We start from the raw sequence: 13,248 nt of genomic DNA, 5'->3' as shown, positions 1-13,248 counted from the left end.
TGGACACCTGGCTTCTTAACGGGTCTTTTCACTGCTGTATCCCCAGCCTTCACTGTGCTTGGCACACAGGAGGCACTCAGCATTCGTTCTGGGAATGTGTCGCTTTGAAGTCTTGTGTGCTGTGTATTCCCTGCACATACATGAACACACACCCCTACTCACCAGCACCATCAGTGTGCCTAGCACGTGCCTCAGGAAATGGTAATTAAACATAAGTATTAGATATAATTCTTATGAAAATAGAGTGTCTTGCTCATGACCATAGTTCTGCCCAGTATCAGTGAGTTTCTCAGGGTTCCAGTCACAGCACTTAGAAATGGTGAGAGATGCCCAGTGGCTGTTTCAGAAGTGGGAGGCAAAACATTTTGTTTTTTAAGAATTGGTAGGAGGGGCTTCCCTGGTGGTGCAGTGGTTGAGAATCCGCCTGCCAATGCAGGTGACACGGGTTCCATCCCTGGTCCGGGAAGATCCCACATGCCGTGGAGCAACTAAGCCCTTGTGCCACAACTACTGAGCCTGTGCTCTAGAGCCCGTGAGCCACAACTACTGAGCCCACGTGCCGCAGCTACTGAAGCCTGCGCACCTAGAACCTGTGCTCCACAACGAGAGAAGCCACCTCAATGAGAAGCCTGCGCACTGCAATGAAGAGTAGCCCTCACTCACCGCAGCTAGAGAAAGCCCGCGCGCAGCAACGAAGACCCAACACAGCCAAAAATAAATAAATTAAATAAATAAATTTATTTTTAAAAAAAAAAGGAATTGGTAGGAGAACCAACGTTTGCATTTGTAGAAGCTGAAAGTATTTTATTGTAACCCCCGTCCTGAGCTTTCTTCTTTCAAAAAAATATGGATCAAGTAAAGTGTATGAATATATTGAAAGACTCCCTTATCTGAGCTGAATATCTAGAACAACTACTCATTTGGCCATTTCCTTTGAGATTTAGAAAACTGAGGAAGTTCAAGAACTTGTGCTGTGCACAGAGGTGTGGGCACAGGAGGAAGCAATTATTTTAACTTCTGGGAGTTCCAGGAGCATTGAGTGCCTTGGTATTTGACTTAGCACAGAAGTAGATACCTCAGCTGAAGTAATCTCTGTGCTTCAATCCTAATGGCCAGAGATGGACTTTGGAAAGCATCAGGCCGATTGAAAAATAAAATTCTTGTTCTCTGACTGTCCTTGGGAGCTCTTTGAGGGGAACAGGTGAATAAGATAAAGTCTGTAGGTCTCAACAGATCACAGGAGATTGGCTGGAAATGACTACAAGGCATCAGGTTATCAGGAACAGAGGAGGGCAACAAGTTCCCAAGAGATAAGAAAAGGAGCTGTTTGCTCTTCTTTTCTGCTGGGGGAGCTTTGGTTTAAACAAGAGTGTTCTAGGCAGATATGTTCCTGTTTCAACTGAACAAAGAGAGAGTAAAGTGACTTGGTATTCCGATTTTTGTTCTTAAATAACCACTTTAAAATCAACATTCTATGAGTTCTAAACTCCAAAGTAGAATATAAAGAAGGCTTAGAGACAGTAAAAGAAATTAAAGTTTCTGAAAAACAATCACATTTTCCTAGGGATGAAGAAACTCCAGTAATTGATGAATCTAAGCAAATCAACCCAAAAGAAAAAAAGGATGACTGTAGTATCCCTCCCCCTGCCTGTTTTGGAATGTGTGCATTTCTTAGCCTGTGACAAGATGTGTAGCCATCCATTTCCAATGAAAAGGTCAGCTGTCTCTTAGCATCTGCTTTCCACTGATTTTTTCCCTCTTTCCAGAGAGTTAATTCTCCTCTAGTAACCCTCTCTAAAAGCTTAAAGCCTCCCTTGATTCTCATCACGACCCAGAAGGCATTTCTCTTCCTCACAGTTCCTTTCTTCCTCAAAGCCCCTTTGGCTTGCGACTTCTCTCATGGTCCTTCTGGCCTCAGTTTCCAGTTGTCCCCTTCCTTCAACCAGCTTTCATTGTCTTGGTTAAAACAAGGGAGATCTGCCGACCGTACTTGACCTCTTGCCACAGTGGCAAGCTTCCAGCTTTAAGGATAATGAGATTCCCAAATGTAAACAAGAAAACCGCAAAGTTTTTTTCTTTTAGCTTCTTATTTGGGCTGATCTGAGCAATGCAGTTTGCTACTTGGACTAATGGTCTGAGCTTTATTGACATGCGGTAGAAAAGAAAGCATCTTGTTGAGGGCAGCAATACATTTTTCCTCTAAATTTTAAAAGGATGGAGAGGAAGGTTTCCCACTGAGTTCCCCTGGCTACCTCTCGTTCTTTTCCTGTCTATCTTTGAACAAGAAACAAGACCCTTTTAGTTTTGATCTGGGAACTGTTTTCTTTTGTTCCTACTTCCTATTAGAGACTTTGAGGGATAGAGGCAAGTGGTACAAGAGATTGTCTTGGACCCCTGAAGTAGAGGAATTATCTTCTCCCACTCCTTACAACTGTAAAGATCTTGGTGACCTGACTCATTCCCTATTGACATGCTGAGACTGCACTGACTCTAAAAAAATTTGTTCCTTCTAGCTCATTGATCCCAATTCCCTTCACAGATGTTAGACAGAAATGAGAACAGCCTGCTTGGGGAGGGGGGTTTCTGTCAGCATTTGTCGTCTACCAGGGAATAGCTGCCCCTGAGACAGGTTGAAACCAGGCCTCTGCAAACATGAATCAGCAGCCAGGTTTTGTATCCAGCCCCACAAAGGGACCCCAGAACCTGATAATCCTCCTCCAGTATAATGGAATTTGGTGGTGTAGCTTCATAAGGTGTCACTTTTGTCAGAGACGGGGAGGCATTTTTGGCAGGTCCCCGGCTTTGTCCTTAACATCTGACGGGGAGCTTCTGGGCACCTGACTAGCATTAAGGAAGGTTTTACTGGAGATATATTTGGAGTGCCTTAAAATAAAGACCAGAGCTTCCTTTACTGTCTCGGATCTTCGTTCTTGTCAGTGCTGATGAACTTTGGGTTTATGGAGCCAGCCCCCACTGAAATCTGGAAGGAGACTCACAGATCACCCAGTCACTGGGTTGGAAAGACTGATGGCTGAAACCATAAATGGTTTGGGAGTAGCCAGAGCTATAGCCATCTGTCAGCACTGGGGAACTTGTTGCCCAGTATTCTCTTGTCTCTAGGGCTAATTGTGAGGAATAGTTCCTGTCCGTGAGGTACTTTCAGAGCTGTTAAACTGCGGCCAGAGAAAGGAATGGAAACTACACCTCTGGGTGGTTTTCCAAATGGGCCAGATTCTCATTCCTCTAGGGTCCTTTCGCTCCAGGCATGTGTGAAATAGGAGCAAGGGATCAGATGACCTCTCAGAACCTATAAATCAGTGATCCTACCCATCCTGCATCCTCTGTGTCATCTCCTTCCTTCTCACCCCCACGTTAGAGTGTGATAAGTAAGCAAGTGCTTATCAGGAATTCTGGAGGCTACTGATCTTCACGTGGCATTTCCTGGTTTCCTGCCACAAAGCAGGATTTAGCCTAATACCCAAACACTGGAGGAGATGGGCTCTTGGGAGCTGCCCTTTCAACACTGTTTAAGGACTTGGGCAGGGTGGGGAGCTGCCAGAGTCGGAGGACAAATCGATTCCCCATGACTCCTATAGCCATGGAGGTTGTGAATATCTGTGCAACAAGGTCTAGGGGTCTCAGCCTTTAATTACTTCTCTCCAGTCGCTCTGACCTTGTCTCACCTAAGCTGGGTCACCCATCATACTGGCTTCTTGATGGCTTTGTCCCCAGAGCAAGTTCCTGTACTTAGAAGCAAATTGATAGTATTTGCTTGTTAATCCCTCTGCAACAACAGACTATAAAAGGTAAATTTGTGACGTGTGAGAGGCTTGTTTGCTTCTTTCCTGGTCTGGAACATTTTTAGAAAAGAGTCCTTAGTCTTGTGAGACCGCAGTCAAAACACTCAGCACAACCTCAAAGCATTTGATTTACTAACTGCATTGTCTCCCTTCTTGCAAGACCACTTTCTCTGGCCCTTCTGGCCCATTGCCTGCAATAATGAATCATTATGATTTTAGGGGAGACTCTTGTGAAGCCCATTAGAACTGCCACAGGCGAAAAATAAGGCTCCCCTCATCCAACCCACTGAAATTAACACACATCCCTTCTGAACTCTGGGTGTATCCCCAACTTACATTATCTGACCTTTGGGGGAAGAAAAATTTAACAGATTAAGTGATCCCAGCCACAGTTGTCTGATCACAGCCACTTTGTCCTTTTGATTTGTATATCAAGTCATATTTAACCATATAGCCGGTAGGTTGGACAGAAACCATTGATTATCTTCTGGAAAAGTGAAAACCTCTGTAAGAAAGGATGAAGGCACCACACCCATCCCCTGACCTGAAGGAAAAGAGTTGATTAGGTGCAAAGGGAAAAAGACTGGCATTGCCATCTCTGTGGACAGTCAGCCAGTAGTGAGGCCGATGGAGAGGAGTAGCCATGAATTCATTCCGGGCTCCTGCCAGGTATGTACGTGTAAGGAAGGGATTATCCAAAGGTCAGGCAAGCATGTTCTGGATGACTAGTTTAGAAATTCATAAACTCCATTGGGCTCTTTTTCAGTAGTCTCCTCAGACCAAAGATTTAAGGAGCCCTGGTTAATTCTTACATTTGGAGTTGAGTCAGATGGGGAGGGCATAGGAGGTAGGAGGTTCTTAATGCAGCAGCAGCCGTGGGGCAGTCTGTCTTATGCCTCAAACCAGAGCCAGTTCCATATTTGTAACAGACCCATTCGACCTCAGGACCATAACAGGGCCGTTCCAGCAGTGTGCTGTAAGCTGCCCAGGCACATTTCTCAGCACCACACAGCCGGGGAATTTTTGTAACAGGATTCTCTGTGTGTGTGTCACTACATCGAGCACACGTGCCGCTGTCTTCTCTAGTCCAGAGGCTGTCCTGGTAAAGGCCTTTCAGATAGCTACCCAAGGCACATGAACAAGTTCCCAAATGCAGGACTTCTTATCACTTGATTTCTGTAAATGGCATGGACCCTTAGCTCAGTATTTACCTTTTTGGGGGAGCAGGGTCTCTCATCAGGATAATCAGAAAAATTATTATTATTATACTGCCATAAATTCATTTTTTAATATTACTTTATAAATCACGCTCTCATTTGTTCTCTCATTTATTTCCCTTCCATCAACCCTTAGGGACAGGTAAAGGCAGATGAAGTTCATCCTTATTCTATAAAAACCTGAAGAGGCTAAAAGAGAATACATTGTATTGACTAAAACTCCAGTTTGTAGATTCTCAGCCTCACGTCCTTTTCGTAGGGCCTGATGACGTGTTTTTCTTGTTTGTTTTTTGTTTTTTTTTTTAAGCCCCAGATGCAGGTTCATGGTAATAATAACAAGAGTTACCATTTATGAGCTTGCACCACGTCAGGCATTTTATATACATCATTTCTTTTAATCTCCCCTATTATTTGAGTATTGGTGCTGTCTCTTTTTAAACTGAGATCCAGAGAAGTTGTTATGCAGTGACACCAGGACTCAAACCCAGATCTTTCTAACTCTTAAATTATGCCCTTCATTCTTCCACTGCCCTGCCCCTGTCTCTGACTAAAGTCGATTCTGGAACATTGTGTAGATCAGTAGCTAGATGTCACCTTCAGCCCAACCTGAGACAAGCTAAGCTGCCCCCTGAGAAAATAGTAGCTTTGGAAAGATGTAGACTAATGAAAGGAGACTCCCTTTGAAAAATGGAACTGATCTGTTTAATGGTGATTTATATAAGCTAGAAAGAAATCATATACCTGTGTGTTCAAGATTCCCTTCTGCCCTGCTTCCTACATCTTATTGCACCTTTTAGATTTCCTTAACAATAGCAGTTTTAACATTGCTTTTAATTAGATGAATTAAGAATGTTCTTTGATGTTATCACCCCCTCCCGCCCCCCTATCACCTTCAGTTCCCCATTGCAGTGAGAGTGCTGTGGTTTCCATGGTAACAGGACTACCAGTGGAGCTTGGCTCTCACTGGTTTGTCTGGTCAGAGGAAAGTTTGGGGCAGTCCTTCCTGGTGTGCTAGGCTCTGCATGGGGCTTTCCAGGGGGTTACCTTAAAAGCGATGAAGTGAGAAATGTTAAAGGCTGTGAGGAGAGCATAGCGAAGCTTCATGCAGAAGGGTCCAAGTATATGCCCCTGGTATTTTCTGACAGTCCTTAGCCCTCACCTGAAGTAAGAGGGTCCCACCCTCCCCTGCGCTTCCCCCAGTTCTCAGATATATTTTAAGAGTCATCCCATTCCCAGTCCAGCCATCTCTTTTCTTCCCTGTGGTTAACTTGCTTTAGGCTATAGGAGGGACTTTGTTCCCCTTGGATTTTGTTATTCTTGGTAACAGACCGTTTCTCCTCCCATTCTCTTTTCTTCCCTCTTTTTCCCTCACCCAGAGAGTTTTCAACGTCCTTTATCCCATGCCTGCTGACCAGCGGAGACACGTCAGCATCAATTCTGCCCGGTGGCTGCCCGAGCCAGGGCTCGGCCTGGCCTATGGTACCAACAAAGGAGACCTGGTGATCTGCCGACCAGAGTGAGTGGCTCAAGGGGCTGGCGGGGTGGGGACTCGGGGGGTCATCCAGGCTGAGGACTGGGGTCATCAGCATTCACCTGTGGATCTGGCCAGTGAGGTGGGGTCTTTTTTTTTTTTTTTTTTTTTTTGAATTTTATTTATTTTTTTATACAGCAGATTCTTATTAGTTATCCATTTTATACATATTAGTGTATATATGTCAACCCCAATGTCCCAATCCATCACACCACCACCACCACCACCCCCGCCGAGGTGGGGTCTTCTAGATGGGAAATTCGAATCCCGCTAGAGCCTGACGCGTTCTCGGCGTCACTCCTTAAAGTGTCCTTTTCACCTAGGGGATGGTAAGGTTAGCTCTCCATTCCAAAAATCTTCAAAAGACTGGTATAGTTATTATGTGTTTTTAAATCTAAGGCAGTATTTTTTTTTTCTTTTGTTTTCCCTCGTTCTCTGGTTTCCTAGTGATAGTAAAGTTTCCCTGCAGGCAAAAGCATAGATATCAAAGATTCTTTTCTAAACCCTTTTTGAAAAATTCAACAGGTGGTCTCAGGTTTGTGTGAATGCCATAGACATTAACTTAAGAAACAAAATTGGAAATAGAATATTGTTAAAGCCCTAATTTGTCAAGCTACGGATCTCTGACAGCCTGGCTCTGTCTGTGTCCTGCCTGTTTTCCTTTCTGCTTGGGGTTCTGGCTCATAATAGTGAAGGCAGATTGAAAAGCTTAGTTTAGAATAAAAATGATAATTAACTGGTCTTGATTGAAGTAGGGGGTAGGAGGCGACAGGGAACCAAAGCATCTTTGTCTTAAGTCCTGATGACACCTGCTTCTCCCCTTCCTCTGGCTTTTTGGAGGAGAGAGGTCTGTTCAGGCATCCTTTCACTCAAGACCCTGGGAATCAGCCAGGTCTGTCATCAATTTCTAGACCCAGCCAGGTGGGGAGAGTGAAACTCTGTACTTCAGTGCAGATCAGGCTGATTGCTGCATGGGCTACTGCGGGGTTCTAGCCGACTAAATGCCACTTCTGCCTCCAGGCCGTCCTAATGTTGTCCTTCACTTGGTGCAGAGTCTTCTCCAAGGGTAGCCTGCAGATCACAGAACACGCACGGTGTGGCTGGTCTGGTAGGGTCTCTGGCTACTGGGAGTGTCCACGTTGCCTTTTGATAGGGCCCTTGGTGATTTTTCCTAAAGTGTGTGTTTGGGTCAGTTCTTGTGGCCTGGTGGTGACTGGTGATTGAGCCCTTGTCAGCTGAGCTAGGTCGGTGGCCCAGGAGAAAGAAAACCTGGTTCTGATGACAGCTCTTTTATTCCACCTAGAATTTTTGGAGCCCCTTCCAAAGGGAAGCTGCTGTCTCAGCCGGACCTAGTCAGGCTGCTCTTGGAGCTGGGAGACAGCTTGGTTCTGCCAGCCACACTCTCCTCAGACTCAGTGTCCACAGAGCCCCTTTCACTAGCTCCCGGTGCCTCTCCAGAACACAGCCTGCCTCTTTCACAACTGTGCCACTGTTAACCCAGGCGCTGGATCTGTCCGTTTCTGCCCTCCCCCCGGCCTGTCCATAGTCCCAGGATCAGTCTTCCGTGAACGATTTCTTTTTCCCCAAAGCACATTATCTTACCTCTTCCTCTTTTCTTAGAAATTCATAAGAGGACTCTAATAGGCATCTTTCCCAAAACTGGAAAAGAATTCTGGATTATAATTTCACTCTTACCAACACTGTAGTTACAGGCCTTTCTTTCCCTGTTTCTCCAAGACAGCCTTCCTTAGCATTGTTGTCTTGTCCCTGGCTCCAGCTACTAACCTTTGTCCCAACCAGACTCCCAGCCCCTTCTCTTGCAAAAGCGATCTGCTCTTAACAGAGGCAGTGTCTCTGCTCCCAATTTGTCGTGGCCCCACGAGGCTTTTATGTCTGCAACCCCAGCCTACATACTTGGTGTGAGTCACAGACATCTCAGCCAGACATGAAGCTGGCTTTGGCCTCTCTTTTCTCCCCATATGTCATCTTCAGCATCCACCGTCTCAGCAAGCTGGAGCCATCTTGAGCTGCCTGGGGAGTTCTCTTACCCACCCAGCAGCTCAAGTCTCTTCCATGACAAGATAGCACTAATGTTTGGCACAGCGAACAGCAACCCCATCACAGACCAAGTTGTGTTGGACTCAGAGAGAGCTAGTTGAGCCTGCGTTTTTGGTGTTGCTGTTTCTTCTGATTTCTTGGGTCGTGTGGGTAAATGCCCCATACCTTAGGGCCAGTATTTAAGGGTACCATATATAATTAAGATGGACATGACTTTGTCCCAAGTTGTCCAAAGCTTCTCCAGTTCTCAGTCACCTTCATTTCTGTACTTTAGGCAGGAAGTACTATGAACAATATTCAGGTAAGTTAACACTCACCCGAGGTCTCCCAGCAGATCAGTGACAAAATGAGCCTTCCTAATTTTCCGATCCAGAGCTCTTTCCTGTAGCTGATTCTTAACCTTTTTTCAATCAAAAAACCCCTTTAGAATTCCGACGAAAGCAACATACTCTCTTCCACAGAAGAATATACCGCAAGAACACACATATAATTTTGTAACTCTTTTAAGACCTCAGGTGAAGAATGCAGCTCTAGATCATGTTGAGGCATTTAAGTGGGTCAGGTGATTGATGCAGTGGGGAATGAGAGAGGATAAGTGAGAACATGTACATCTTTTTTAACAGTCTCTGAGTGATCTCCGGCCTAGAACGAGGAGAACAAATAAATAGGGAAGTAGAAGCGCAGGGTTGTTGCCTGCTGCCTGGCCCCGCGTGACGCAGCTCCCTGGCACACCCATTCCCAAGGGCACATGAGCCAGCCAGCCAGCCAGCTGGGCCAAGATTACAGCCCTCCCTCCAAAACAGGTGGTTGTCTGCCTTTGTCTCAGGCACAGGCAGCTGTACCACATTTTGTGCTTTCAATCCTGTTCTTGATTTCTCCTCCATTGTCTTAGCCTTGGCACTCTCTCCAAGCACAAAGACAGAGGTAACAAGCTCCTTGGGCATCTCTTGAAGGTATTAAAACCCCACTTGACAGTAGAAAAAAGCCTAAGGAAACACTCCATCTCTCCAGGCACAGAAATTCTTAGGACCGGTGAGGAGATGGACCACTGGCCCTTCCACCCATATACAGAGCCATTTCAGTGGCTGATAGCCTGGTCCCCACCCCCTCCCAGCAGTGAGATGCTCCTTTCTCCTTTGCTTTGCTCCCCGACCCACCACCCCTCCCAAGCTGCTCCTGTGCCTCTGGCTGTCCGCCAGCCCAGCCAGGCCCCCCACCAGTAACCAGGGTGGGTATGAAGTGCCAGATTGGTGTGAGGGGCTGCTTGCTCACTTCCGTCTTCATAGATCAGCCCTACAAACGACGGGGTGGGGAGGTGCTGGGAAGACCTCTGAGAGTCAGCTCAGAAGACAGAATTCAGAGGCTCATGTCAGAAGAAAAGTAGGCTGGGGGGAATTCCCTGGCGGTCCAGAGGTTAGGACTCGGCGCTATCACTGCCGAGGGCAGTTCTGTGTGAGAGCATTTTCACCACCGAGGAAGCCAGGCTGGCTCTTAGCTGTGTTCAGGGAGCCCCAAGAGTCCCAGCTGTGAGGAGTCACTGAACCAAGCCCAGCAGCACAGCTCACAGAGGCTGTTGAAGGAAGCCAGGAAGGCTGACCCTGACTGGCCTTCCCATTCTTCTTCATCCCTCTGTGTGTTTGTCTAGCTTCCAGGAAGAACCTAGAGCAAACAGTGGTGACTCATTCATCCTCCCTAAGGTCCAAGGAGGAAGGAGATGGTTGGCACTGTTCTTTAGCTTACAGATGGAAATAAGCAACACTGAATATTGAACACTTAGAGTTTCAGTAGCCAGAGAGGGTATCTTCAACTCTGTTCCTTGGTACAGTGCCTGGAATTTCAGCCAAATCCATGAGCTTGTCGTAGTCAAGCTGGTCTGACCATAGAAGGTAGAACAAATCATGGCTGGAATTGGACCTCTTGGTGGGGAGCAGAGAGGATTGGGGTCGGGGGGCGAGAATGGAGCAGCATGTTGATAGCCTCCATCACTCCTGTTCTGTTTGGCAGTTGATATCCTCAGTAAATGGCCAGAGTTCATAGCCTGGAGCTGATGGCGCATGCTGCCAGGTGGAAAGTGTTTGAGGGACTCTTTGGCCATCAGCGTCATGCTGGCAGTCGCAGCTCAGAGAGTGTGCCTTCAGGTGGCCTTTCCTCTGGGATGGGAAGGAAGGTGCCTGGTCACGCAGTACATGGTTTGGTATAGGTTTGGTGTGAGCAGTTTGTTGTCAGTAACCAGCCCTGGGTAGCAGGAATTACAGATGAAGGATTTGGCGGGGACCCATGTGGTATTGCCACCTGTCAATAAATCTTGACAAGTTTGTAAATCAGAGGCTCCCTGGCAGCTGGCTTCATGTGGTGCCTCATGCAGCCATGATTTGCTCATCAAAAATTGCAGTGGTGGCTTTGTTTTCTGGGGGCCTCTGCTTTTGTTTCTGGTCATTTGCCTCTTCCATCACGTAAGATCTTCTCTCACCTTTGCTCTCCAATGCCCTGTTGTTCTCAGACAACCCTCACAAAAATAGCTGAGTATCTGGTGACTCAGCTCCCTGTGGTCTCGAGGAGAAACAGCAGCTCACTGAGATCCAGGAAACATGGCCCGCCACCTCCTGTGCGGCTATGGGGGTGGCGGAGATTCGGGTTGAGGTGTCCGGGCTCAGGGTGCTGACCTCAGTCCTGGCCCCCGGGCTGCCGTGAGAGGCAGCCACCTGACCGCAGGTGTTGTTACCCTGAACTTTAATTCTTTATTGATGTTCTTTCAGAGGGCTCGTCTGAAGATCACACCAAATCTGCCCTCTAAGAGGAGCTGGGAGGGGTTTAGTCCAGAGCAGGCAGAGGAAGAGTACTTTTGTTTGGCTGTGGCTCTTTCCCACAGGTAAAGCCTAATCCCCAGAATCTTAGTGCCCCTCTAGTGATGGATTTGGGGTCCCAGTGCCTAGGCCCATTTCCTTTCACCTGAGGTAGCACAGCCTCCTGACATGCAGTCGCTCACCATGCAGGCCCCATCAGGCCCCTGCCCTATCCAATCCTCACATTTAGGGAGGAATCACCTTACGTCACCACCACCCCCCCCCCCCGACAACTCATCTTTTCCTGGCTGATCCTCACAACCCACTGACTTTCATTTGTTTGCTCTTTATTGAAGAAGTTCTGTCGTTAAAGGAAGGTGACCTCAGCCTCTAGGTTAAAAAGCTGGCTTCCGTTGGAGCTTTTCTTAGTCAGCTCAAGACAGGGTAGCTTAATCACCAGAAATTTATTTTCTACCATCTGGAAGCTAGAAGTCTGAGATCAGGTGCTGGCATGATTGAGTTCTGGTGAGGACTCCTTTCCTGGCTTGCAGACAGCCACCTTCTCACTGTGTCCTCACATGATGGAGAAAGAGAATAAGATCTCTCTCTCTCCTTATAAGGCCAGAGTCCTTTTGGGTTAGGGTCCCAGTCTTATGACTTCATTTAACCTTAATTACCTTCCAAAGACCCTATCTCCAGATACAGTCACTTTAGGGGTAGGGTTTCAACATGTGAATTGGGGGGGGGATTCAGTCTATAGCAGAGCTCTTCAAGCACATGTGCATGCCCTGTCCCTCTTAGGAGCAGAGCTAGCTTTTTTGAGTATCTCCTACAATCTCTACATAGACACTGGAGTTCTCATCAAAGGGCTCAAAGACATCTCTTTCCCAACTCTTATCCCTCTTCCTTCACCACCATCAGCAGCACCCCACCCTCAACCATGTGATTGGTGCTAGGTAGCTGTCTTGCATTTTGGGACCCACCACTGGCAGCCAGGCTTGCTGCCTGAGGTGGCACATCAGTATAGAAAGATAAGAGGCCACTGCTTCCCTTCTGGCAGTTTTGCCTGCGTGCGTGAGGTTGGAAGAAACTGCGTGATATTCCATTGCAGGGAAAGAAGGAACCAGGAAAAGGTTGGCAGCCCAGAGAACTTGATGGATAGAAGCTCTTCTCTCTGCTGTCAGCATTCCAGCCCATCGCTGCTGGAGTTTCTCTCCTCCCTCCCCCAGGAGAAGTTTGTGAGCCCTCCCGGGTCATCTTCAGCTCTCCCAGTTGCTTGTCCAGCCTCTACCTGGCAAAGGAGCCTCTAGGGCCAGAATAGAAAGAGATGTGGGCCTCTCTGGCTCCGCAGGAGCTTTTTCCTGCTTAGACTTCTGAGCTCCAGGCAAAGTAAGAATGTCAAGGTGCCCTCATTTTCCTTTCTCCTGGCCCCATGGCTGTAGGGAAGACCCAGTGGTGAGAGCCTGCACTCTCTGTTTCTGAGCACTAAGCACACCCTTTAGACAGGGCTGTCCGTGGCACCCGGTGTCTCCAGGGCCATCTTAGCTCCTTTCTCGTATGTCTGAAGAACACACAGAACTCACTGCCTGTGACTGGCATGGCTATTTTTTAGCTCTTCCTTAGCCCCAAAGAGGAGCCAGTTAGGCTCTGGGGGATGGAAGAGGCTAAAGCCACCACTCCAGGCTTTGGGGCTGTTGGAGATTCGTCTGGTCTGCTCTACACTGAGCATCCTGATGCAGGAATATCTTTGGTTCTGGCCTCAGCCCAGCCCCAGGAGAGAGGAAGGAAGGAATTGCAAGGGGTTCTGGCCATTCCCTATCTAATGCCTTCCACCTTTTCTCCTTCCCAACTGATTTTCA

General features: G+C 47.3%; 1 protein-coding gene across 8 annotated transcripts in view; it reads left to right on the top strand.

The window, feature by feature from the left end:
- The window catches only part of AMBRA1 (autophagy and beclin 1 regulator 1), a 182,561-nt gene that overhangs the window by 158,835 nt on the left and 10,478 nt on the right, over positions 1-13,248 (top strand). For all 8 annotated transcript variants that reach the window (XM_068555246.1, XM_068555249.1, XM_068555248.1 and 5 more), the window contains one exon: positions 6,394-6,533. In XM_068555246.1, the coding sequence (XP_068411347.1) occupies positions 6,394-6,533 (140 nt within the window). The remainder of the gene's footprint in view (positions 1-6,393; positions 6,534-13,248) is intronic.

Source organism: Eschrichtius robustus, chromosome 11 (genome assembly GCF_028021215.1).
Source record: "Eschrichtius robustus isolate mEscRob2 chromosome 11, mEscRob2.pri, whole genome shotgun sequence".
Classification (NCBI taxonomy): Eukaryota; Metazoa; Chordata; class Mammalia; order Artiodactyla; family Eschrichtiidae; genus Eschrichtius; species Eschrichtius robustus.
Note: the sequence above shows the minus strand (reverse complement) of the source record. Positions and strands in the feature narration are given on the sequence as shown.